Here is a 27,745-nt window from a genome sequence, read left to right as displayed (position 1 = left end):
TAAACATGCTCAAATCCTCAACACATCCTAAAATCCTAGAAACATGTATAGTGCTGCTGCGACTGGCTCTGATATATAAACTAGTTCCTCTTTTAACTTGAAGATTCATTCATGTACTTCCGTCCAAAAAAGTATTCTACAAATTAATGGCTTGATATTTAACGGACTGTTTGGCGCATTTTACGCACTCTTCATTCGTCATTTTTAGATAATTTTGGCTATGGTCATGCATATACACTTATACTTTTGGCCATATTTTTCTTTTGTTGTATCGGTGAATTTTCAGCTCAGCTCCTACATAAGTTTAAAATACACTGTGGAAACTAAATTTGGCTTGGAATTTGTCATTTTGACTATTTTCTACCCAATTATATCATTTTTACCATATTGGGTAAATTGAGAAAATACATGCTATTCCACTAGGTGCACTGTCACAATCACTGGTGTTGCTAATCATTGACATATCCCAGGCTGTCAGCAGCAAAAAAAATCTACTTAGCATGTAGTATATTGAATGAATATATATATATATATAGAAGATCTACAACCACAGAGGCATCATGACAAAAACCTTGCATTTAAGGGGTTAAAATTCAGAAAATTAATGACTATTTGATATTAATGATAAGGACTGATGCTGGTTAAATAAAATTAGTCAATGCAAGTATAAAATAGTATTAATGTATAATTATTTTTAAGCTTGATTTGTAAAAGCGCATTTTGTGTACAGAGTGTATGGGATATTAAAGCGAGCCCTAAGGGTTAAAGACACAATAAGAGAAGATTAAAAAGGCTGCCATATACAGAATACATACCAACTTTTAATAGAAAATACGGGCAAATTCTCTTTATGTTCCTTTTTATTCTGCTGCCATTGCCAACAGTGTTAGAACAGTGGTCTGAGGTGAGCTGTGATTTCTGACAGGATAGTGCATGAACATCACTTTGATAAAGCTGCGATCTTCTTGGCCCTACGAGCTGCTCCAGACTTCCTCTTAGCTTTATGCTTTGACAGGGGATGATGGGATACCTGTTTGCCTCCACTCTTGGCATTGGAGCGATGCCTGCAGGGGCAGAGTAGACAGATGCACAGATGCAGTAGAACAAATTAAGACGTGCAAATATAGACTGTTATTGGTGCAGAGATGGAGTTGAAAGGCTGCAGCAGTGTGATCTCACCTGCTGTTCCTGTGTGTGTCTTTGAGAGGGCAGCCTTTGTGTTTGTGCCCCAGGCTGCCACAGTTGAAGCAGCCCTCCTTTCCCTGACCCTGACCACATGGGTGGTCTAGGAGGGCGCAGCGGCCGCACGGCTGGCAGTGTTTCCACGCTGACACAGACAGAAATTGAAAAAAAATACACACATTCACACAAGACAAAAGGTAAAGCAGTGAAGAGTCCTGCCAGCCTTGACATGTACATGTGTGAATCACTTGTGCTTCTGCTGTGATCCTGTAGACATTTACTTACATGGTTTCACACACTTCTGACATGCAGAGCAATGCTTCCATTCTCTGCCATCCTGGAGACAGAATGAAAGCAGAAGTAGTAATATATGCTTTTATCAGTGAATATGATGCTTGCTGTGCTTGTGTACCTTGGATGGGCAGATGTTGCATTTAGAACAGTGATTGTTGAGGGAAGAGACAAATCTCTGACAAACAGAGCAAAACCTAACAGGAGGAAGACAAGAGGAGAAACACAGCTTCGTCACAATTAATACGAACTGCATGATCCTTAACAGCAATGCAGTCTTGGAACCCATCAGGCTATCATCTGACAATGATTTAGCTTAGATGATATTAATAATTATAATAATAGTTTTTTCACAAGCAAAGCAGAAGCACAAATGGAACAATAAGGTGTTCTAAGGCAATGCAACAATGGAGTCAAACAACCCCACTGAACACGAGTCAGACAAAACTAGACTTCAGATAAAATTTAAACAAGGGGACAAAAAATGCAGATGCAGAATGCAAAGTGTAAAAAATAATACAAATTTAAAAAAGCAATTCAAGAAATTAAACCACAAAATCAAAGGAAAAAAAAGTTAAATAAAAATATGACATCACATAAAAGCAAATCTATAAAAATAGGTTTTAGAAGTGATTTAAAAGATATATTTAATTCATTACATGTTATATTAGCTTTTTAAAAAAAGTGTTTTCATATGCAGAAATGTGTTAACAGAGGTGTGCTGAAATGAGCGGCACACTGAGGAGGAAGTCTTGGCCCTGATACCCACTGGCTAAAGCAGATCTCCTGAAATGCTGGCTGTTGGCCCTGAAAGCTTGTGATCATCAGACTGATGGCTAAGGGGCTCTGAGATGGTCCACACTGACTGTGATCTATGTGTGATGACATTCTATCAGCCAGCATTAGGTGAGTTGATACCTGTAGCCCTCGTCTTGGGGCAGGACCACATCCTTTGGTGAGATGTTGGTAAAAAATCTGACAGGAGACTGCTTCCTGCCCGTCTTCCCATGTTTATACAAAGGATGGTTGTCATAGTCTACCTGGAAACAAAGAATAGTTACTTTGTAAAATAATATGTGCAACCCTGACTTCAAATAAGTTGGGACACTGTATAAAACTGAACTTAAAGCAGAATACCATGATTTGGGAATCTTTTGCGACCTAAATTCAATTGACCCTTCAAGTCCCGCCCTAAGACACAGGCTAGCCAATCATAGCACAGCATCAGCCTGCTCTGACAAGGGTCCATCAACTTTGCGGCTGTGCTCCATACACTCTCATGTGGTCGTTTCAGATTTTTTTTCATCTTAAGGCTGGTTTGGTGGATTACGAGCTAAACCAAAATTGAACCTTTAAAAGTGTTGGGTTAGCCAGCTAACATCAGCTAGCTGATTGTTTTTATGATTATACCAGTGAATAAAGAGCTAAACTGCTTCACAGGGACAGTGGGGGGAATCAGAGACACCAACCATGCTTTATCAGTGTGTTTAGATAACCAGCTTCTCCTCGTGCTGCCCGGTCCTCCCCTGAAGCTCCCGCCAGCACGGGAAGAAGCTGATCATCTACACACACTGTGATGACACACAGCTTCACACAGCAGGCTGAATATTACTGAAGTTTAAGTTTATTTCATTTCTTCTGTCTTAAACTTAAAAAGGTGATGTGGTGGTTCATTTTCAGACTGCAATCTCTGCATTAGCCTTTAGCATCTAACGTTCTCTTTTCAACCTGTTTTTGCTGCTGAATGAGTCTGACCTCCTGGATATATCCTTTCAACACATATTGTAGACCCTTTTGTCTGCTTCTCTGTGGAACTGCTTTTTCATTCTCCCCAAAATGAGATATTTCTTCAGAGTGCCATTAGTTGCAGTGTGAGCCTAATGCTCACACTGCAACTAATCACAAAGGACATCACAAAGGAGCAGGGTTTAATGAAGGGTCAATTGAATACAGTACAAAGACAGGATGTTTAATGTTCTAACTGATAAGCTTGTTTTTTTGTAAATAGAAACTCAGTGTACCTGGTAGTCCAGCATGGTGAATAAGGGCAGACACTCCAGGATTCGAGGCTCAAAGAAATATGGGAAGATCCACATCATGGGCATGTCAGCATCACTGCCGTCTTCGCACAAACAAACACTGATGTTAGCTTCAAACACTGCAACACTGGGTCTTCCTTTCACATAGACGCACAGTATCATAATCAAACGTTTTATTTTTTCGATGGTGTGTGTTGGTATGAGACAGTTAAAGCTGCACTGGTACATAACTTTATATGGACAATAGATCAAATGAGTGTGTGTAGTGGGAAAGTGGTCACATGTACACACCCAACTCCCCAGTGATCTTCATCTCTACAGAGGGTTTGAGACTCTTTCATTTTGTTTTAAGAACATTTTACTTTGGTTCACTGATCTCATCAGTGTTGTTTCCAGCAGCAGCATGAAACTGATCACCTGCTCAGCACTAACAGCAGAGTGTAACTCAAAGAACATGACTCCAACACCATGCTAATATTCATTTATCTCTGCCTGATGAGTAAATAAGTAAGTCAAAGAAAAAGACATTGATTCGTATAATGTTTATCACAGACAGAAGACAGTATGTGCTGTGTAAGGCCATCACATAACATAAATATAAAATTTATGGATAATTAAGTGAGTACCTGAACTACATGATTAAAAAAATGCACAACTTAGTCTATGAATGAAAAGCAGACATAGTGCATACAGTTTACTAAATTCCTGTGTGAACAGGTGAGTCTGTATCTAGACTTAGAGAAACTGCTGAGTCAGCAGATCATACAGGTGCCGGCAGAGCATTCCATCTTTTTGGGCTCTATGCTTTTAAAGCATCACCAGGGATAGGGTGTGATGGTACAAGTAATTAAGTTATGTATTTGAAATAAAAAATGAGTAAGTGTACTCAGTTACAGTTTTAATTGGTGGTATTCTAAAAACACTTGGTGTCTGCAAAAATAGATTACTTGAACCAGACACAGCAAGCGTCAGTTTGACTGCACTGTTTTCTACTTCAGTGTTCCATCTGGCTTGAGCAATGCAGCGCTGCCACTTCAAACTGAACTTTTGTCAAATGATGTGATTCTATTTATTCCTGTTGCTCACTTTGAAAGCTCTACAATGACAAAGAACGACTGATTTGTGAAGTTGAAATGTGGAGTTATCTGCACAACACTCTTGCATTACAAAACATACACAAGGTGTCAGCTGGCCAGAGGAAGATCACAAAGAAGAAGTTTCTGGTAACGTTTAAAACAAGTTACTTGCATGTACTTTTTAGTAAATATCAGAACATAAAATGTGTTATTTCTGTTATAAAATGTACAATCATCAAAAGAAAGCAAGTACTTGTCCATCTTTTAAGTGGTTTCATCTCCAGTCAAGTGCACAGCTGATAGGTAGCCTTTGTGGTTTGTTTGTATGATGTAACAGAAGCGAATATTTTCACAGATTAAGTGTGGAAAGAGAGCAACGCTCCCTTACTGTGGTAAACTCCATTTACCTACACGCACACACTCACAAACAATCTAAGCCAACTGTTTCACTTTGTTGGAGTCTAGTTCAGCCCACTGTCTTGTTTTGTTTGCTTTCATGTTTATCACTTTTATTGCAGAATCTGTTGGCCACTTGTTCTGTGCTATATGTTTATATGTCACTCACAAAAGAAAATCACTGAATATATATACATATATGTATACACACACACACACACACACACACACACACACATATACATATATTCTGCTTTTTCTTTTTTAATAAAGGCATTTAAAAAAAAAAAAAGAAAATAAAAGAATATACACAAAACTCCATAGTGACACTGACCAGAACTTTGCAGCTTCCTCCATGTCTGTGAGATCAGAGAGAAACTGTTGGCCAGAGGCTTCACAAGGCCACCAAAAGGAGGGTCAGCCACCATCACCACCTTCTGCCCGTCACACTCTGAGAGGAAGGACTGCAGGACATTGCTGGAGGCCTGATGAGAGACGAAGCTTTACACTTAACTGGAAATCAAACATACAAAAAGACACAAGTGTGTTCAACTCTTACCTCTCCATCAAAAAAGTGATGGTTGAACATGTTGTAGTGACAGAATTCATCCCGGCTGTAGAACTGAGCATATCTGAAACATGATGGAACATTATGTATGTTACTAAAGATTCAACACTCAAATAACTTTCTTTAGTAGTTCTGTTTCTTTTGTTTAATCACAGCAGCCTGAAAATAAGAACAAGTCTCAACTTATCTACTGTACACACAAAGTCAGCAAACACACGTGTATATTCAGGTAACAATAAGGTGTGTGTGTGTGTGTGTGTGTGTGTGTGTGTGTGTGTGTGTGTGTGTGTGTGTGTGTGTGTGTGTGTGTGTGCGCGCGTGTGCGAACTGCAGGCTGAAGCTTGTACACAGGAACACACCCTCTCTGCACCTCTACTCCTCACATTCTTTACAGACAGCAGAGAGAGCACACAGAGACCTGGGGTAAGAAACACTAAAAACATTTTTTTAGAATGCTAAAAGTACGTAATATAAACTGTATTTGGTCATACATTTTGTATAATGCAGCTACAGCAAGTATGTAGAGGTCTAAAGGTTGATTCCACAGTAAGCAGCAAACTGAAAAAGGTTATTTGGCAGCTGTTCTATAAATCTTATGCGACACTGAATGCTAAACATACAGAGAGCTGTGAGAATGACTTTCTTATTCATTGGTTCGTTTTTGGTAAATCTACAGAGAAAATGGGACCATGTCCTCGACGGGTATTTGCAAAAAGCTTGGCATGGACCCAGAACAGACAGGTTCTCACAGATTTTCCCAAAAACCTGAAGAACTGGTTTACTCTGCAAACACAGCGAAAGCAAATATACAGAATGCTTTTGAAGGAACAACAGGAGAAAATCTGTCAGCTGGAGGTTTAATACGTGTTTGTTGTTTTGTTCAGAAATGGCAGAGAAAAAGGCATTCTGTGCTGGGAATGGAGAGTCAGCAGTGGCTCAATCAGGACAGAGTGGTCTCCCGGCTCGCTCTGCAGGCAGCCACAGTGTACTGCAGGATGGACTGAGCTTCACTCCACTCGACTCAAATGAGGACAGGACTGTTCAGCCTTTCCCACGATCCCCCAAGTTACAGAAGAAGATAGCCAAAGCTGGACAGCCCTCTCAGGTAAACATGTGATGAAGCACTCTGTTGTACATCTTTATCTATAGAGGAATTTAAAAATTAAAAAAAAAGTTTGGACATTGTGTTAAATGTATATAAAACAAAATGCAATGATTTCCAAATCCATACAAAGACAAGCTATTAAATGTTCAAAATGATGAACTTAATTTTTGTATATATACATTTACTCAGATTTTGAAGCCTATAATATGTTCCAAAGAAGTTGGGACAGGAGCAACAAAAGAATGCTCAAAAAACACCAGTCTGCAACATTCTTCAGATAAACAAGTTAGTTGGTAGCAGATTAAGGCATCATGACTGAGTATGAAAGGGGCAGCCTTGAAAAGCTAAGTCTTCACAAGCAAGGATCACGTGAGGTTGATTACTTTGTGAACAGTCCAATAGTTAAAACATTTCTCAAAGCATAATTGCAGGAATTTAAAGATTTCACAGTCTACAATCCTTAATATCATCAAAACATTTAGAGAATCTGGAAAAATCTCTGCATATAAAAGCAAAGCTGAAAACCAGCATGAATGCCTGTGACTTGGACCCCTTGGACTGCACTGCATTAAAAACCAACATGACTGTATAAATAAATAATATCACTACATCGGCTCAGGAACACTTTGTCAGTAAACAAAGTTCATCTCTGCATCTACAAATGCAAGTTCAGACTCTATCATGCAAAGTGAAAGCCAGATATCAACAACATCCAGAAACACAGCCGACTTCTCTGAGCTCATCTGAGACATACAGACACAAAGTGGAAAAGTGTGCTGTGGTTTGACGAGTCCACATTTCATATTGTTTTTGGAAGTCATGGACGTTGTGTCCTCCGGGCTAAAGAGGAAAACGACCATCCAGATAATTGCCAGTTAAAAGTTCAAAGCATCTGTGATGGGGGTGTTTGCCCATGGCATTATGGGTAACTTGCACATCTGTAAAGGCACCATTAATGCTGAATGGTACATAAAGGTTTTGGAGCAACATGCTGCCATCTAGATGACGACTTTTTCAGGGACGTCCCTGCTTATTCCACCAAGAGAATAGCTGCATTTACACTGCCTGTTTTGTGAGAATATCATGCTATTATGCTGCCTTGCCGTTCTGTATGTATAGCGCCTTGCAATAAGTATTCTCGCCCCTTGGCGTTTTTCCTATTTTGTTGTATTACAACGTATAATTAAAATATATTTGTATTGGATTTTTTGTAATGGACCTACACAGAATAGTTAAAATTGGGGGAGTGACTCGAAAAATAAAAAATCTTTTAAAAAAATTCTGAAAAATAAAATAACTAAAATGGCACATTGTTATGTTTTTACCCCCTTTGCTATGACGCCCCTAAATAAGACCTGGAGCTTCTAATCACCTTCAAAAGTCACATAATTTGTTAAATAAAGTAAGCAATCTTAGTGTCACGTGATCTTAGTTTGTATTAGGGCTGGAGCGACGTGCTGACGTAATCGATTACGTACATACGTCGATTTAAGTAACGCGTGTCGGTGCCTCGCAAGTGGGATGTAAAGCCCGTTTCACACAGCGGCATGACTGCGAGACATCAGCCTAGCCAAGCCGAGCAGCGTGTATCGTGTGTGGTGTTTACACATAAAGCGTTGTTGTAACATGGCTGCTGTGCTGCTGCCTGCTGCTATGAGCGCTGTTTTTCTGTATTTACAACCACAAATTACACTCATTTATGAAGTTGTGCAAGCTCCTGCACAGCTGATAACCTGGTCCTGTAAACGTTTCAAAATAATTATTATTATGTCTTGTATGAGAAATTAATGGTTAAAAATAAGTTAAGTTTTAAAATGTTATTTTCAGTAAAGTCATTGCTATACTAATCAAGAAATAAAAAAAACAATATTTCGATCAATAAAAAAAAATCCATTGATCAAAAAAATCAATAGATTTATTGATAAAAAAAAAATTGTTAGGTGCAGCCTTAGGCCCCAGCATCTGCAGCACCTCTGAGCAAGGTTTCCTACGAAGCAAATGGCACCATATAGACCAAAGAGCTCTTCAGACAGGCCGGGTAGTTCTAGATTAGTACAGATCAAGGCTGGGTTCTGAAAAAAAATCTGAAACTTTGAATATCCCACTGAGCACCATTGAATTCATTATTACAGAATGTTAGAAATACAGCACCACAACAAACCTGCCAAGAAAGGGCTGCCCACAAAACTTAAGGACCAGGCAAGAAGCACATTAAAAACAGACAGACAACAAAGAGAGCAAAGATAACCCAGAAGGAGCTGGAAAAATCCACAGCAGAGACTGGACTATCTGTCAGTAAGACCAAATGTAATTTTGTTTTTTAAACTTTATTTAAAAAATGACTGAAAAATCTACCTTCTATTTTGAGCTGTACACTCCACAGAGCTGGGCTTTATGGAAGAGTTCAATAAAAAAGAAAGTTCAATTTTAGTACTTGAGTTAGTCAGGCAAGGTTAATCAGATAGGAGATTATCCAAAGATATGGAAGAAAATATTCTGGTCCTAAGAAACTAAAATGCTATTATATCCACATTACTGATGATGATTAGATTTCAGATTCAAATTTAGATTCATTTGTCTTCACAGTCTGTACACATTCACAACAACAATCACAGACATTACAAAGAAACACAAGTCATTCAAGAGTGCTAAAACTATTTAGAGCTCTTATGGCTGAGGGCACGAATCTCTTCCCAAATCCGCTTTTATTGCATACTGGCTGCCTGTATTGACAGCCAGAGGGAAGGAGGATGAAGCATGGGTTAAGGCGGTGGTAGGGGTCGTGTGCTATGGACAGTGGTCTGCGAGTGGTGGGAGCGTTAATAAAAGCTGGCCGGTTGGGAGTGGGGGTATCAACTGTTTTGGAAGAAATGTTGGTGCTTTTCAGTAACTTGTTTCTATTGCTGATCTGAATCTTTTGTAAGAGCACCAAAGGTCAAACCTACAATAACGTCACAATAGCAATATTGACGTGCTTGATCAAAAGTATTGTGATGATTGATTTTCACCATACCGTCAAGCTTAAATTAGCAAACAATAGGCAGATAAAATGCTTTAACTAGCTGTTAACTAACTGTTCATCAGTTTTCAGTGTCTCCAGAAATGTATTTTCTGTTGAGTACAAGTTGTGGGGTTTCCATATTCATATGTGTTGCTGTTGTTTTCTTAACTTGCGAAAAGAAATGATTATTTGATTATTTTATCAACAAATAATTAATCAGAAAATATTTTGATCATGAATTAGTTGTTTATGTTTTTATTTGGCAGTTAAAGTACTAAACTTTTGATGGTTTCAACTTCTCAAATGAGAGAAATCGATGTTTTTTATCTTTGGGTTTCTGACTGGTGGTTGGATAAAGCAAGACTTTTGAACTTGAGCTTGAGGGAATTGTGATGGCCATTTTTAACTGTTTTATGACATCTATAAAACAACTACAATTACAGCCTTGCAGCTGTATGCCTCTTGTCCAGTAAAGTTGCAGTTACAGTTTATGTCCATGTCAGTTCAGACTCATATATAGCCATCACAGCTAACAATGCTTAAAATATAGATGTTGCAGTAAAGAGGCTGCAAATCCTAAAACATGGTTGCTTCAAACACATCTTCCCTCGAGAATCATAAAAGATCTCTACAATCTGCACAGTTTCAAGATTAGTGTCACCAAATCAGTATCTGAGTTCCTGAGATATGACACCGAGTAATAGCCAGGAAAGACTTTTTTGCAGAACATTATGTCACTATAAAGTTGACCTTTGACTTTTTTGGATTTCATTTCTTCATCATTTCATTCTATTGGAAAGTTTGTGTGAAAGTTTGCATTATGGTCTTTTTGAGTTATGGCCAAAAACATGTTTTTTAAGGTCACAGTGACTTTTGACCATTCAATTCTAATTCATTTTATCTTAGTCCATGTAGCCATTTGCGCCAAATTTAAAAGAAATTCTCCCAGGATCTTCTTAAGACACTGGGTTCCAGAGAATGAGACAAACACAAGGTCACCGTGACCTTTGACCACCACACACTAATCAGTTCATCCTTGAGTCCACATGGAAGCTGGTGCTAAATTTGAGGAAATTCCCTCAAGGCTTTAGACTCACAACAATGAGACCCATGGACGTACAGACAACCCGAAAACATAATGCCTCCGGCCACAGCACAGAGGAATAAAATCATTCACCACTTGTCAGAGAATTAGTTGTAGGACTAATTCATATCGTCAGCAGACTGTTGTGACCAGTATATTTTTTAGTCCCCACTGTGTAAACAAGTGAGCTTATCACAGTTTAAAACACTTCTATGCAAAACCTGTAAGTGTCTGTAACTGTGCAGGAGGAGCTGTCCAGACGTCTAGAGGAGCTGCAGGGAGAGAAGTCTAAGACTGAGGCGCACATCCAGTCTCTGAAGAAACGCAAGGCAGATCTCTCTGTGAGAACCAAGTACCAAGCTAGAGGCTCTTCATTCTTAAAACATGTCTGCACACACACATATGAGACCATCGACACAACAAACTGCACATGGTTTGATAACATGTAAAATCCTCTGGTGTGTATTGATTCTCCATGTTCCTGCCTGTAGAGCAGCACAGAGGTAATGAAGCAGCAGGTTCGAGAACGCTTCGAGAACATGCGGTTTGCTCTGAACCAGGATGAGCAGGCTGTGAGGGACTCTCTGGAGATGGACCTGAGACGGACTAGGACCAGACTGGACCAAGTTCTGAAGACCTGGGAACAGCACCAGGACCAGGTGATTAAAGGCATCAGCAGTATCCAGAGAGCACTGAGCAACAGCCCCCAGCCAGAGGACGATGGAAAGGTCTGATTCGTGTGCTAAACACTATCACCGTTTCAAAATGTAGTAACTGAAGGTTTTTTAATCATTTTTTCTGTTTGTCTCATCTCAAGGGTCAGTCTGACAATCTGAGGTAAAACACTGCACCGTTAGATTTTAAGTGTACGGCTCTACATCAGACCTTTCTATCTCACCAAAATCTCTGTGATCACTCTCACAGTGCTAAGAAGCCCGATGCCTCTGAGAAGGAAATTCGACTGAATGAGGAGAGATTTGAAAGGCTCCTAAAGACATTATCCTCCATCTCCAAACAGCTGAGAGCTCAGCTGCAGAGGAAGACTCTCCTGTTAGGTACTAACACTGTTATTTCTATGTTAGATCAATCCATTACACAAGCTAACACATTCAGGGCAGCAGGGGGCTGTAGTGAGTGATGTCTGGTTTATTATGGCAGGTGAGAATAAAGTCAGCGGCTTCTATTTCTACATGAGTGGCTAAATGAAATGAGAGAAGGTTTTGTGGATGTAAATTTACTTTGACTCTGTCCCCAAAATCTTTTTCCCTGCATGAGGCATGGATAAGAACCTCTGCCACTAAATTCCATTTTATATTTCAATATTAATATACTCTGATCAGGTGAAATGAAAACCATTGCTCATCTCCTTACAATGCAACATTCTGCTGGGAAAACCTTGGTCCTGGTATTCATGTGGGTGCTACCTGACATGCTCCACTCACCCAAAGTCCGCGGCAGACCAAGTACCTCCTCTCATGACAACAGAACTCCCCGATAGCAGTGGCCCGCTGGCAGGACAATGCACCACAACACACTGTAAAAACTGCTCAGCAATGGCTCAACAACTGGCTACAGTTAGCTCAACAAATGGGCAATTTGCAATATAGGCTGTACACTATCAAGACTTCATTCATTAAAACTCAGATACAAAATAAAACTCCACTAAACCGTCATGGTCGGTCGGAAATATAAGCTGAAATAGCTCGTAGTTCTTCTGAGCACCACTGACATCAATGATTTGGGGAAGTACAGCAGATTTAAAAGCAGCCTCCAGAGACACAGCGAACACTATAAGAAAATATGTTGCTATACCTTTACTATTAGTCATTCCTCCTCTATTATTTTATACATGACTGTTAGTGCCACATACATAAACTACAGTATTGTCGTGTAATAATACATGCTTTCATAAATCACATTTATTCGTATGTCTATCACTATTGTTATATGTTATGTTATTCTTACTATTATTGTTGTTCTGAATCTTTACACCTCTCCCTCCTCTCTCTCTTTCCTTTGTATCATTTTGTCATCTACTGTTATTTTATTGCTTTTTAAGTATCTATTGCCATCTGTCCTGGAGGACGGGTTCCCGCTGTGAGGGTCTTGAGGACGGAGGGATGTCATCTGCTGTAAAGCCCTCTGAGGCAAAATAAGATTTGTGATGATGGGCTTTATAAATAAAACTGAATTGACTTTAAATTGAAATATGTCACATATAACCCCAACCTGAATAGATGACATTAATGTTTAAAAACGGAAAACATTCTCTTATAACAAATCTCCACATTCTGATTGATTTTTAGATGCCTCCCCCATGGTGATTGACAGGCAGACCTGCCATAGCCTAATCACAGTGACCTCAGAGGGGCGGGGCATGTATTTCTCAGGCACCGCCCCTTCCACTCCGGAGCACCCCCTTCGGTTTGACAAAGTGTGCTGTGCTCTGGGCTCATCTCCAGTCACAGGCGGGCAGACTTACTGGGAGGTGGATGTGCGCTGCTGCTCTGCCTGGGCTGTGGGCGCCACCTACACCAGCCTGGAGAGGAAGGGCCGCAACAAGGGCGCCAAACTGGGTCGAAACAGGAACTCCTGGTGCGTGGAGCTTCGCAACAACCGTCTTTCTGCGTGGCACAATGACTGCCACATAGCGTGCCAGGGTGTGGGGCAAACGCCGCTGGGGAAGATTGGGGTGTGGGTGAATTATGACAAGGGCCAGCTGATGTTTTATGACGCAGACACCATGGTTGTCCTGCAGAGGTTCTCAGCAGCTGTGACGCCCGTGTTCGACAGGGCTCACCACCAGTTCACCGAGCCTCTGTACCCCGCCATACGCTTCCTGAGACCACCAGAGAACCAGCTGTGGCCAAACCACCTTGAGCTCTCTCACTTCAGCACTCCATGATCCTGCAGCCTAAACTCCACAGACACTGAGAGAGACTATCTGACTGATGATGTGTCCAGTGTTTTCCGTCCATATCTGTATAGAGTTACCTCAGAGCAGCTGTACCGTAGAACACACAAGGATACATGATAACATGTGAGACAGACTTACCTGAAGTCAATGTCCAACAGCAGACTCTTGATCGGCTCATGTTTCTGCTCCAGGTTTCGCAGCTTGATCAGCTCCTGAAGTCTGGAACAAACAACATATTATTGACTACAAATTAAGTAAGAACTAATTTCCAACAGTGTTCTAATATCAGTCTTTTTACAATTTTGTGTCTCTTGGCATGCTGCAACAAATTAAAAACTTGTGGAAATATGAATTTTTGAAATGGACAGATTCTTAGTTCTGGTAAAAAGCAACTTCCTGTTATCAATTTGATTACTGTAACCATTCAGTAACAACTATTGAAATGAAAACACGTTGCCAAGTTTCCTTAGGATCTTGTGGATGTTTAGAACAAATTTCAACCAAATCAAGTGAAAACTTAGCGATTGGTGAGGTTTAGAATACAAATACAGAGAATCACAAAAGTGCTGAAATTTAGCTCTGAGAGCCAAACTTAAAAAAATCTTAACTTCAACAGTATTTAGTGTATAGTTATGAGATATTGCAGAGTCTCATGGATTTATAAGCAGTTTCTACATGATTTTTTGCAAGAAAATCCATGACATGAACTGGGTAAAGGTCTGGATTTTGGGTGAGTTGGCATGGAATGACCCAGATGTGAAGGGAAAACAGAAAGAGGGGAGAGAGAGAGGGACATGACATGCATGGACATGTACCTAGAATCATGTACCTAGGGCCATTGCACATGTAAGGTATGCATCATTTATACAATAGGCCATGGTGTGTTATTTTTTAATTCTTTAAGCAGTACACATGATATTATAAACATAGACCCCTACAGAAAAACAGAACTTCTTGTCCAGACAGTACTAGAGACTAGATTGTTTGTGTAATTTGGCTGAACTGGCAGATTCATAGAGAATGGCCAACCATTATTTAAACAAGCATTCAAGTATGTGCACATGTCAAACCTAAATGATGTCCCTGACCTGGGTGTGCCCACACACAGCACCTTCCTGTATCCCAGCGCAGCCAGGGTGTCCAGCAGGAAGTGGGAACTGCGGTCGGTGAACAGGTACTGGGCATTGCTCTTCTTGTTGTCCAGAGGACGCAGCAGCACGCTGGGCCTTCTTAGCTGAGCTGCCGTGACAGCCGTGGACCTGTGCGAGGTGTGGGCCTCGTGGTCTCTTGGTAGGAGCAGAATCTGACAATCCTGACAGAACTTCTTCTCATCAAGAGGGAGGGAGGCAAACTTTCTGAACCTGAGGGACAAAGTACACACGTTTTATATAATGTCGATTAATATGATTGCACCTTTTTGTGAATTTGGTCATGTCAAGTTTACATCATAGCCATTTAACCCCTGTCAGAAGTCAGCCTGCATTAATTCAAGCTTTAAATGCTGTGAACAGACAATAAAAGTAAACTATGTCAATAATCTGTGTGGCCTTACTTATCAATAATTAGAGATAAGTAAGGCCACACAGATTATTGACATAGTTTACTTTTATTGTCTATTCACAATAAAAGTAAACTTTTTGTGATTTGACCCATTTTGTTCAATTCAGTTCAAAGTTTGTGCATGTTTTCTAAAACCACTGTTCCCAAAAAATTAGCTTGTGTACACGGGTTTGATAAACACAGGTTAACCTCCTAAAAAATAGGCTATAGACTGCTTTCCGATTACCAGTAGAGCAGAGCTGCATACATAGCTCTGCAGCAATTGAGTATGCTTTTCTGTGTATCTTGTTTTTTGTGTTTGTTAGTTTTTTTTGGTGTGTCTTGTTCAATACGTCACAGACAGGCAGGAAAACAGGAAATAGTTAGAAAACAATAAAGAGCAACATGGATGGAGATCTGTGAGAATGTTACGTTGGTTATTCATCTCTTACTTATTCAGTCTCTTTTTAAAACACAGTGCCGACTAATTTGGATCAGAGTTTGAGTGCTACTCGGGTGGAGACAGACGGTATTTAGTGGCGGCTTGTCATTGCATCTCGCCAGTTCAAGGAGTTAAAATTAGCATGTTCACCCAGTTACTGTCCATTAGCTCCATTAGTGTCGATCAGAGTCGAAATTGATAAATACCTGTGACTACTGCCGAGTCACTTGGGTGTGAATCAGTGTTGGAAATTAACTTTTTGGTCCACCTGCCACTGTGGCTGGTAGATTCCAATATCTACCAGCCACAGCATAGATTGCCATTTGGGCATTTTTTGGCTTGGGACTGAAGCAAATCTAGCAGCCACTTGCACATTTTACAATGATTTGGCTGGTGGCTGGTGATAATTTCAAACCCTGCTGTGAATGCTGATGGTGCCTTTGCTGGATTGTTTTTTTTATTTTCTATTGGAATATACAGTTTATTACTATGTGAACTTAACAAAGAATGATGAGTCCTGTATATTTATCAAGTTTGTGACTTATTTCCAGTTGGTTGCTGCATTTACAAGGTTTACACTTGATTTGTAATTCTTGGTAATTTTAATGTTACTGGTACACAATGCATTATTTTGATGAGAAATAGCAATTTGGTAATAACATATCTATGTATTAAAATGTGTACAATGTTAGTAGAGCAGTGTTTAAGTCTAGCCTGAAGTTGCCTGACATATAGAAGAATGATCCCAGTCCCTTCTACACAGTGAGTATAGTGACTTGTTCTTAACAAAAACAACAAAACGAACCTAAGCCACTGAGGGGCTGCTGCTACCTGCTGAGACTGATAATTGACGCGTCCGTCGTCTTCCGGGTCCAATGAATCCAACACTTCTTGTAATCATCCACATTTATTTATAAACGCTCTTGACACAATGCGCCGATAATTGAACTGCACATACAAACAAAAGGCTCACATATTTGCCACAACGCATAAATAAAGTTGGCGACCACGATCCGGCGTGGACGTGACGCGGACGTGGCGGTCAAAAATGTTTGCTCTCTCATTCAGCAGCACACCTGCTGAGTAATTACGTCTTGCTCTATTTAATCATTCCTGCCCACACAGTGCAGAGCGCCACCTACTGTGGCTTCCAGACAAACAAAAAAAAAATAAACACAAATACACATAACCCAAAAAATGGCTCTAACACGCCGGCCCCTAATTGTAAATGACAGCTGACATTACAATTACCTTCAAAATTTAATTACAGAGCCACTATCCCAATAACACACAAAAAAATGTACCAAATAATACCCAATATTGTGCACCAACAACCTGGTTTGACTCAGAGGTCACCATAAAGTCAACACTAACAACTTGCAGCTTCCTGTAATAGGCACAGCTTTGTGACAGGTCTTTCTAAGATATTTGTCTTCGTCTGGAGACGCTGGAAGCGTGCTAGACCTTTCTTGTCGGGGAAAGTTTCCAAAACTCTGCCAAGAGGCCAGGATCCACGAGGAGCAGAATCCATAACAACAACAATGTCTCCAGGAACAAAATTTCTAATTTTTGATTCCATTTTTGCCGTTCTTGGAACAAAGGGAGGTACTCCTGTACCCATCTTTTCCAAAACAAATCCAAGAATATATTGGACTTGTCGCCATCTCCTCTTCACGTACATATCATCTTTATTAAACAGTCCAGGTGATAAGACTGGTTTCCCTTTCATCAGGAGAATGTGATTTGGAGTGAGTGGTTCAAGATCAGTGGGATCATCTGAAAGCTTAGTGAGGGGGCGTCCATTCAAAATAGCCTCAACCTCGCACAAAACGGTGTGGAGTCCATCATCATCCAGTGTTTGAAGATGTAACACAGAGGTGAGAACTTTTCTTACCATACATATGACACGCTCCCAAACACCACCATGATGTGATGCTGCAGGTGGATTAAAGTTCCACTGGATCCCATCTTGCAATAAGTCTCTGTATCTGGCTGTGATTTAAAGATGCAAGTGCTTCTCTCAGCTCTTTCTTGGCTCCAACAAAGTTCGTACCATTATCTGAGCGCATAGATGACACTTGTCCTCTTCGGCTGATGAACCTTCGTAAGGCATTAATACATGCGTCAGTATCCAAGGATGGAGCTACTTCCAAATGAACAGCTCTGCTGGCCAAACAGGTAAAGATGAAACAATAACGCTTACACAAACCTCGACCCTCTCTTCACCTCCAAAGGCCCAAAGTAATCTACTCCCACATTCGTGAAGGGAGGGAGATCAGGAAGGAGCCTTTCCTTCTCGTAAGTCCGCCATCTTTTGCTCACCCAACTTCCCTTTGTATCGTCTGCAGAAGCTGCACTGTGATATGATTTTTCTCACAGCTGAAGTGGCACTTGTTATCCAGAACTTCTTTCGTAATCTTGACAAGGTGTGATTTCTTCCACCATGGCCAACTTGTTGGTGTATGTGTCTTAATATGAGTGTGGAGATGTGTTGATCTTTTGACAAGATGAGTGGATGCTTTGTCTCTTCTGGTAGAGCTGCCTTACTCAAACGGCCTCCAACTCTCACAAGTCCATCCTCGAGACATGGGTCCAGTTTGTAAATAGAACTGTCTCTTGGCACAGATTTTCCAGCTGATAGGGCAGCAATCTCCCCCTTGAACCTTTTCTGCTGACAATAGCGAATGATGGAAACTTCAGCATCCAAAAGATTCTCAGCTGACAAGATTTGACACATTGCTTTTTTAGCCCTCTCCATCTCCAGTGACACATGTGACCCATCTGCATCCTTTCTGTTGAACTCAAGAGCATGCAATTCCTTTCTCTTTGACTCAATTGCAGAAGGATCCTCTTCCATTTGAGAAACCATGCAACTGCCACCTTAAGTTTCCTCCAATCTGAAAAGTATGATAGAAGCTGGTCTGTAGCATTAGAAGAGTTCTGAGTGATGACTGTGTTTACCGTGGCATCCCTTTTGACCTCTACATCATCAACTGAAAGTGTGGCCTCTGTGATGTCTGCAGGCCAATCCTTTTCTGGGTCGAAGAGAAACCTTGGGCCTTCGATCCAGCTCCCACCATTCTTTCAGCAGATCTCCAACCTTCATACCTCTAGAGGCATAATCAGCAGGGTTGTCTTTGGTATTGATGTACCTCCACTGAGAGACATGAGTTGAATCTCTGATGGTTGACACCCGATTCGCCACAAATGTGTGGAAACGTCTGTCCTCATTTTTATGTACTTAAGCACTGAGTACTGTCCGTCTCAGAAAGTTGACTGATCCAATGGCAGCTCCAATTCTGCTCTCAACATCTGGATCAACTCGAACAGCTAGGACAGCAGCTGTAAGCTCAGACGAGGAATAGTTATCTGTTTCAGGGGTAACTCTCGCTTTCCCAACAAGAAGACATGGACCTCGGCCTTGCTGTTTTCGATTCTGAGGTAGGTGACAGTGCCAAACCATCTTCACTGGCGTCTGAAAAGTTATGCAGCTGCGCTTAATGGCCTGTCCAAAGTGCTTGGGCTTGATACATCTCTCAACTTTGAATGAAGACAACCCTTTCAGATCCTCCAACCATCCTGTCCACTGATGGCTAATGTCTGCAGGTATGTTGTCGTCCCATCCACAACGCTCCGAGCAGAGCTCTTGCAGCATAACCTTTGCTGACAGTGTCACTGGTGCAAGAAACCCCAAGGATCATAAACGGAACAGATTATCGACAACAATCCTCTTCTGCTCTGCGGTTGCTCTTTCACCATCATTTTGAACTTGAACCGTATCCGACTCCACGCACCACTGTAGTCCAAGGGCTCTCCACTGGAAGCTCATCTCTTTCCAGATCCAGCTCTTTCCAGTCTTTAGCTCTGTGTTCTCTCTTCAATGTTTTTGCAGCACTGTCCGGCTGTTACTGATCCACTTTGTCAAAGTGAAACCTCCCTTTAGGCAGAGGTCACTGGTGAGCTTTAACCATCACAACCGCTTCCTCTTCTGAGGGCAGGCTCTTCAAACAGTCATCAACATAAAAATTTCGCTTGACTGTTTTCACCACTTCTGATGAAAAGTGAGCTTGATTGTCTTCTGCTGTCTTCCCTGGCGTAACTGGCACAACTTGGAGATGAGGACGGCACCAAACAAATGGACTGACATTCGATACTCCACAATCTCCTTGCTCACGTTACCATCAGACCACCACAAGAAGCGAGAAGTCTTTGTCCTCTTCGCCACTTTAACCTGGTAGAACATAGACTGAATGTCTCCCATGAACGCTACTGGCTCCTGCCTGAATCTGACGAGGACTCCTAGCAGCGAACTGGTCAGGTTCGCCTTGAAGAAGCTGGCTGTTGAGTGAGGCTCCTTTAAACTCAGCTGAACAATCAAAGACAACCATAAAGTACCCTTTCTGGGATGACGCACACCATGATGGGGAATATACCAAACCTTTCCAATTTCTCCATCCAATTGATGTTGAGGCACTTTCTCTGCATAGCCTTCCGTATAACATCAGTGAAGAAGTTGGTGTATTCCTGGTGAAACAGTTCATCCTTTCTGAACTTCCCTTTAATCCAAAAACAACCTTTGCTTGACCATTGAAAGATTATTAGGAAGAGTAAGCTGTTCTTTTTCTGAAGGGCATTTTAAGCTGTAATGGCCATCCTGAAACTGTGCTGACTCATCCATAATCTTTAAGAATCTGATGTCTTCTCTCGACATCCCCTTTTCCTCTGTACTTCTTTCATTGAAGTCATGCTTGTCCTGGTTGTTCAACAACTCCTCCAGCTTACACACAGAAATCCTATTGATTTGACAGCCACTGAGAACCTTGCTTTAGGGTTACTGTGCTCTCCATCATGAAGGGGACCATTAACAACCCAACCAAGTACGGTTCTTACTGCATACACGGGCCATTCCCTTGGCTGTTGACAACTTCCCAGGTTCCAATACCTTAGGGACGTTGGTACCAATCAACATGTCAACATTGGGCGTCTATGCAGGGATGGGCGATTAGAGAAGGTACGGCCACTTTGCCAATTCTTCCTGTGTGACAATGTTGTTAGGGGTCACAGGCATTTTTCTTTGTGTGAGAACTTCTGAAGACTGTAAAAGTGGTTACTGTCAAGGCCAGCCACCTCCAAACCATTCAAAGCGTGAGTGACAACAACTTTTTCATGCCCCATGGTGCTAAAGGAAATTGGTTCTTCTACCATCAATGTTCAACCTTTACATCAGGTGCTCTGAACAAAAGCGTAGCTGTACTGCCAGGATCCAGAAATGCATAGGTTTGTATTATTTTTGTCTCCCTTGATGGATTTAACCTGGATTGGCAGAATGGACAAAATGCTATCCTCCTTTCCGCCCCTGTGTGACCACAAGTTTCTGAAAAGGGTGGTTTAACATTAACTGTTTCTTTAGAGTGTTCACCTTCTGTGCTGGTTCTTGGCCTTTCAGAAATATGAAGCACAGTAGGATGATTATGACCACACTCTTTGCAAGTCAGACGCCGGGTCGCAATCCTTACTCATGTGTCCACTACACAAGCAGCCAAACACATCCTCTTTTCCTTTAGAAAAGTAATTTTGTCCCGATGTTTCTTTCTTTTCAGCTTTGGACATTCCTCCAATGTGTGCGACAACAACAGACGCATACTTTCTCAGACCTTTTCCATTGAGTCTTGCCTCTGTGGGTCTGAGTGTGAACCTTCTGCTGTATCCACAACAGTAACGGTAGTGGCAAAGCTGTTACCTCTGACTCTGCTAAATTTGGGCTGAGACTTGAACTTGCTTACACTCCTTGATGTAGGTGAAACACTTGTGTCCTGGATGTCCCCAAAGAGTGGATCAGAAATGATCTTAACTTGACGTTCAAGGAAAGAAACAAGGTCTTTAAAGCGAGCTCTTCGATTGCACCTCTCCAAGATTTCATGTGCATTTGTCCTCCATTTCTCCCTATATTTAAATGGCAACTTTGTCATAATTGCTCTCATGTTAGTTGGCATGTCTAGTTCTTGCATGTAGTGAAGCTCCTCCATCACGTTGCAACAACCACGCATAAAACAGAGAAAAAGCCTGAAGTGATTTCACATCTTCTGATTTCACTGTAGGCCAAGCCAGAGCCTTCTCTATGTAAGCTGCAGCAATCCTGTATTCATTTCCAAAGTGTTCACGCATGAAGTTCTTTAGCCAGTTGATAGCCTCTATCCGGAATCATATGCTGACAGCTCCTCACCAATTCTCTAGGCTGACCCTTTGTAAACTGTTCCAAAAAATAAAGACAGTCAGCTTTGTTAGCTTTTGCTTCCACTCCATGCTCAAAAGCTCTGATGAAGTTTCTGTACTGGAGAGGATCACCGTCGAATACAGGAATGTCTCGAGATGGTAAGGACAGTAGGCGTTGTTGTTGAACAAGAGCTGCTGTTATTTCATTCTGTTTATGCATTATGGTGCATAGATCTCCATGCATTTGTGCAGAAAGCAACTGCGTCTGCTCAACTGATGCAGTCTGCTCATTATTTACTGGCAAATGAAGAATCTGATGTTGTGCATCTCCACATTGTGTTGTTCCATTCGTTTCTGTTGTTTTCCTGTGTGCCTCCTGCCCTGATCCAGGGATGCACTCCTGCCCTTTTTCCACAGTGTGTGTGTTCTGTGCACTTGAGTCCTTATGAAGTGCTGGGAAATCGGTTTGCAACATTGCAGTCCCTGTCCAAGGTTCATATGACTTTGCTGCAGGATTGAGTTCTTTGAAAGTTGTGTTTTGTTCCTTTTTCCTTTGTAGATATGAATTCATTCCATTGGATGCTTGAGATTTGTGTGAACATTCTGAAACAGTTTCCAAAACTGCTAGCTTTGCTGTGGATGCAGCAATTTCAGCATCAAGCTCAAGCTGCTCTCTTTGTCTCCTTAGTTCTGCTTCTTGCTTCTCCAAAGCATGTTTTTTCTTTAACGCTGCAGATCGAGCAAGAAGGGCAGCCTTTTCTGCCTCGATTTTAATGCGAGCAGAAGCTGTTGTGTGACCACTTTTACCACTGCATATGCTTTTTTGGTGAGAACGTTTACTGGCAACATTTGATATACTATCATCAGGATGAACATCATCAACCACATCACCACCATTTTCATTATTTCTCAACCACTGTTTAACATCGTCAATCAAACCATTTTCAACCAATATTTTTGCAGCAAACCACACATTCTGTTTCTCACTTTCTTCAGTGGACATTAAAGGCACCAGAGAATCATGAGCAATTTTTGCTTCTTCACACAAACAAATAATTTTTTCCAGTGCACCTTTAACCTCTGCAACATTAATTTCAAGCATATGATCTTCAGTTACCTTTCTTAAATTTTTTACCTTGTGTAGTTTATCTTTTCTTACATTTTGCAACCTTTCACATTTTTCAACATAAGCCTTGTGGGTCAATTTAACAGTTCTTTTACCTTTACCCAACAGTGCTTCATTTGAATTTCCCACTTCACTAGAAGCAGTGACAGTCATTTGAGCAACCGGATCATCAGATTTACCGTCCATCATGTCTTTTTTTTTTTTTTTTTTAATGTTCCATAATAAAATCCAATATGCACTTGATGAGAAAGGTTCGTTTTTATGACGCGATCGTCATTGTTATTTTTAGCGACCAATGCATTGGGATTACGCTCGCAAAGTCGTGTGCACACTTAATTTATTTTTTATTATGGCCATAAGCTGGTAGTGCTACTGCTCATACCTTAATGCAAGCGGTGGGCGCCGTAAGATGGACCGGTGGTAGCGGATGAATCAGCTGATGATGATCGGTGTCACTCCGGGAAACACAGCTGTTGTTGGCGTCTTCCATGCGGCTCGACCGGCATTAGCTCCGGCGTTAGCTCCGGCGTTGGCTCTGCCTCCGTGCGGTGGCCTTTCCGCGACTAACTAGACTAACTGAAGCGAAGTTTTTTGGCTTAAATATAGTGACTTGTTCTTAACAAAAACAACAAAACGAACCTAAGCCACTGAGGGGCTGCTGCTACCTGCTGAGACTGATAATTGACGCGTTCTAATCATCCACATTTATTTATAAACGCTCTTGACACAATGCGCCGATAATTGAACTGCACATACAAACAAAAAGGCTCACATATTTGCCACAACGCATAAATAAAGTCGACGACCACGATCCGACGTGACGTGACGTGACGTGACGGTCAAAAAAACTGTTTGTTCTCTCATTCAGCAGCACACCTGCTGAGTAATTACGTCTTGCTCTATTTAATCATTCCTGCCCACACAGTGCAGAGCGCCACCTACTGTGGCTTCCAGACAAACAAAAAAAATAAACACAAATACACATAACCCAAAAAATGGCTCTAACAGTGAGGCATACAGCTGGTTAGTGAAATGCTGCTATTACATCGTCAACTGATACCTAGAGCATATCAGTATGAGAATGAAAAAAAAATGACTGTGCCTCTCTAGTTTCTAGCCTCCACAGGCAGCACTGAGACTTCTGCTTAAAGAGATAGTTCAGATTTTTTGAAGTGGGCTTGTTTTGGGCACTTCTCCATAGTCAGTATATAACAAACATTATACAACATTTAGTTCCAACCAAGCAATTTGATTGGTCGAGAGGCATTCCATGAGTGCTGATGTATGAGTACAACATCACTGGGACTGTTAACTTTTAACTCTGCATGTATCACTCCGCTTCACAGCCGTCAAAACCCGTTAGGTTCAAACAGCTAGCTGGCGCTGTTCACGTAGCTGTCAGTTACAAGGATGTGCAGTGAGACAGGGAAACACTTGTCTGACACTAACCACAAGTCTGATACCGGACTTGAGGTGACGGAGACCACGGCAGCGAGCAGACACATGCTGTAGTGATGAACTGTCTGATCAAACCACCTCATCTGAATCACACAGGCTGCCAAAGTGTCTGTTAACAGACTCTTATTTCACTGAAAACACAGATATAAATGTTCATGATACTAAGCATCTGGTCTGTGCATAACATGAAGACCGAGCTAACACAGATTAGCAAGCAGTGTGCAGGAAAATAGTTCCGGTTGCGGAACTATTTGTGTCGGCGGAGCCAAAAAAAATCATTAATTAAACAAATAAATCATAATCTGTTGACGTTAGTTACTATTAACAAATAAAAGATGCTTGTAGAACTGTTGTATAAAAGCAATATCACACTCGAGGTTGTGTGTTGTGCTGTATATCATAACGGCCTGCTGCCTTGTGCCTACCACCGAATCACAGCCGTGATGATATACAAGCACAACATCATTCCCTCTCATGTGATATTGCTTAAGTAGATGTCAGTCATGCCCTAAGTTTAAAGAAGCAGGCTGGGGTCATAGAAGACAAGGCAGCTAAGTAATCTACTGCTGCCGGCCAGTCAGCAAGTAAAAAAATTCAATATCATTTCAAGAGTACGTTTTTCGAAAGTATTCTCAGCGCTTTACCTTTCTGTCAGACAGGCCATTTTGACCAAGAAGCCGCTAACAGTTTCAGTTCCCCATCCATGCTCTCTGGCATTCCACCAACTCATCGTCATTTTAGCTGGCTGAGCACAAGAGCTGCTGGTCTACGTCTGCTTCCATCAGATAATTAAGTTTGTGTTATTGTGTGACTTTGGTAAATCCAAATGAACCCTTTTTAAACAGCAAACTGATGGAGGCAGTAGCAGACCAGCAGCATCTGTGTTCAGTCACGCTAAATCACTGTATTTCTCAGTGGAGTCTAGCTCTGAAGAGAGCAATATAACGGCTTCATTTTCCCATTGAAAATCACTGTCAGACATCAAGGTTAAGCAATATTTTAAGTATAGCATACAGTTAAACTGATATTGATTTTTTCAGGCAGGGCTTTATTAAGATTTTGTTGCTGAGCCCTCCACAGCGGCACATGCTGAGCTTCCATGTCTGACGCCAGGCTGCTTCTCCAAACTGGGGCTGTGCTGACTGACATCTACTGTTAGTAATATACTGACTATGGATAAATACCACATACTACAACCTCACCTCAAAAAATCTGAACTATCCCTTTAAGGTGTTATTGACCACAACAGTGAGAAAAAGAGCTTCCTCTTTAAAAACAATACATGTTTTCTGTGACTTTACAGCTGCATGACAGAGTTTTTTTCAGAGGCTGTAGGTAGCAATGGAAAATTTTCTAACATCCAGGACTGAAATGTAAAAGTTATAGAAAAGAGCCCTGCAGGGCCATTTCACATAATATACACAGACGGTTGCCTTGTTACCTGCTGCAGTACTCCTGCTGGGTGAACGGAGGTCTCTTTGACTGGTTCTCTGCTTCTCTGGCCAGAAGCCTGGCCTCTGACACCTTCAGGAAATGAGTTCATATAAAAGAGGGTTTGTTGGATCAGTCAGGTGTCAGACATGTTGTTTTCTTTGACAGTTGCAGTGAGCCTACCTTTTCATCCTCCCACTGGAAAAAGTTGCAGTCTTTCCTGTCTCTGCAGGCTGAGCAGGCAAAAAACCTCCTGCCTTTCTCTCCTCCTTTGCTGACTTTCTCAAAGAGCAGGGCTGGACCTGGCAGAACACACGAGACATGGTTGTTATTCTGTAAGGTGTGACTTAGTGGCTTCATTAAGTCTGGGTGTCTGAGGCTTCAGCCCCAAATGTTTTATAAATAGCCCCGGGTGTAAACATTGAGTTTCAAAAATAAGAGCAGGCCTAATAATGTTTATTAGAGAAGGGGGTGGATGTTTTTTTAGCCCTCCCCAGAGCTTCAAATGTTTTTGTTACAGAGCCTCACTGAGTGACTCTGGGAAAGATTTTAAGAAAACAAATATCACCCAATATCTTATAAAATACAATTTAAATCACCTTTTTCTGTAGAAAAATAAAATTAAAAAAAAGAAAAACTTTGGAAAGAAAAGAAAAATCACCAGTTTTTTTTTTGTTTGTTTGTTGTTTTTAAGAAATCATGACTTCAAAGAGAGAGGAGGATCCCCGCAGGTCCGGGTTAAGGCAACAATGTCCTCAAATCCTAGAAACGCCCCTGTTGTGACTCTCGGGGCTTCTTGAGAGGTGAACCAAACCCCATGGGGAAAAACTGCCAATTTTAATTTAGAATCGTACATGCATAAGGCTCCACAAAACACTCACGCCGGATTTTGTATACATTTTACATTATAGAGGTGGGGTGTGTTTAGATACAACATCTCAAAACATTAAGTACATGCTACTCACATGATTTCAGTCAAAATAACGTCGACGTCACACAATGATGGTATGATGGTAATGATGGCTATGCGAGCCTTTTCCTGTTGTATCCATATGCCGGATTCATTCGAACATTCATTTATATTATGTCACAGTGTTCAAAGTGTGTTATTACGTGACAAAGCAAAGCACATTAGATACAAAGAATTTTTTAACGCGGTTTGGTGCAAGGCTTCAGTCCGCAGTGGCAGTCCTGTGCACGGAGACTTACCATGAGGACAACACGGCGCTGTCTTGCCGCCCTCTGGAAGGATAACATCTACTGCAAAACTCTCCTCGTTCGCCTCCGTCACATCCATGCCGTTAACGTTACACAGTCCAATTTAACTTTACGTTCAATTTTCTAACACACGAGTTCAGTCTGAGGAAGCTATGGAAGCCATGGATGTATTATGAGGAAGTCGAAGTCGCATACATTTGATGTCATGCGCATGTTGTCGCCTATGAATGTCGCAGTGAAACCATGAGTAAAACATTTTTTTTTCCAAGTAACAGTTTCGAAACAGTACATTCTGTTTTTATAAAATGTCATAAGTAAAGACCAAAATTCACAAGTGAAAGTAGTACGTTTTTTGTTTGGGGGGTGGCCCGCCAATCAATGTAACACAGTGGCAAAAGTATTATTATTATTATTATTACAAAAAATAAACAAAACAGACATAAGTATGAACACAGACAGGGCTTTTCCTAATTAGTTATAACGATTTAAGACTTGGATAAATTAATAGTTTTGATTATTCTTTATTAAAGTATTTTTAAGTTCGATATTTTTTAAAGATATTTATTTAGATGTTTTTTGAATATAAAGTTTTGCTTAAATAATGAGCAAATTAATAATATGCTGTTCATTCTTGGAGAAATTTTGAGTTTTGAAAATTA

General features: G+C 41.0%; 2 protein-coding genes across 2 annotated transcripts; one reads left to right on the top strand and one right to left on the bottom strand.

Annotated features, from left to right (window-relative positions):
- Positions 1-801: 801 nt before the first annotated feature.
- On the bottom strand, positions 802-27,293 carry zcchc4 (zinc finger, CCHC domain containing 4). Its single transcript, XM_042512241.2, has 13 exons — positions 27,078-27,293; positions 26,052-26,170; positions 25,879-25,961; positions 14,748-15,020; positions 13,798-13,878; positions 5,544-5,616; positions 5,319-5,469; positions 3,495-3,595; positions 2,392-2,513; positions 1,595-1,670; positions 1,468-1,519; positions 1,180-1,327; positions 802-1,064 (listed from the first exon to the last, which is right to left on the bottom strand). Exons 1-13 carry the CDS (start codon positions 27,163-27,165, stop codon positions 941-943), a joined length of 1,491 nt encoding a protein of 496 aa, XP_042368175.1. The 5' UTR covers positions 27,166-27,293; the 3' UTR covers positions 802-940.
- LOC121962053 (uncharacterized) lies at positions 5,873-14,011 on the top strand. Its single transcript, XM_042512242.2, has 7 exons — positions 5,873-5,975; positions 6,437-6,657; positions 10,988-11,083; positions 11,234-11,470; positions 11,560-11,579; positions 11,667-11,797; positions 13,049-14,011. Exons 2-7 carry the CDS (start codon positions 6,439-6,441, stop codon positions 13,645-13,647), a joined length of 1,302 nt encoding a protein of 433 aa, XP_042368176.1. The 5' UTR covers positions 5,873-5,975; positions 6,437-6,438; the 3' UTR covers positions 13,648-14,011.
- Positions 27,294-27,745: the final 452 nt, after the last annotated feature.

This window comes from Plectropomus leopardus, chromosome 23, assembly GCF_026936395.1.
Source record: "Plectropomus leopardus strain MGB_pleo_1.0 chromosome 23, ASM2693639v1, whole genome shotgun sequence".
Taxonomy (NCBI): domain Eukaryota; kingdom Metazoa; phylum Chordata; class Actinopteri; order Perciformes; family Serranidae; genus Plectropomus; species Plectropomus leopardus.
This window is presented reverse-complemented; position numbering and strand designations above follow the sequence as displayed.

Bases quoted from the DNA above. Each gene is read 5' to 3' on its own strand.
- LOC121962053 (XM_042512242.2), top strand. From the start codon at position 6,439: ATGGCAGAGAAAAAGGCATTCTGTGCTGGGAATGGAGAGTCAGCAGTG. The intron at 6,658-10,987 runs GTAAACATGTGA...GTAACTGTGCAG, and splicing joins AAGCTGGACAGCCCTCTCAG to GAGGAGCTGTCCAGACGTCT. The intron at 11,798-13,048 runs GTACTAACACTG...ATTGATTTTTAG, and splicing joins GAGGAAGACTCTCCTGTTAG to ATGCCTCCCCCATGGTGATT.
- zcchc4 (XM_042512241.2), bottom strand. From the start codon at position 27,165: ATGGATGTGACGGAGGCGAACGAGGAGAGTTTTGCAGTAGATGTTATC. The intron at 25,962-26,051 runs GTAGGCTCACTG...CATTTCCTGAAG, and splicing joins TCCAGTGGGAGGATGAAAAG to GTGTCAGAGGCCAGGCTTCT. The intron at 1,520-1,594 runs GTACACAAGCAC...TTCTGTCTCCAG, and splicing joins GCAACATCTGCCCATCCAAG to GATGGCAGAGAATGGAAGCA.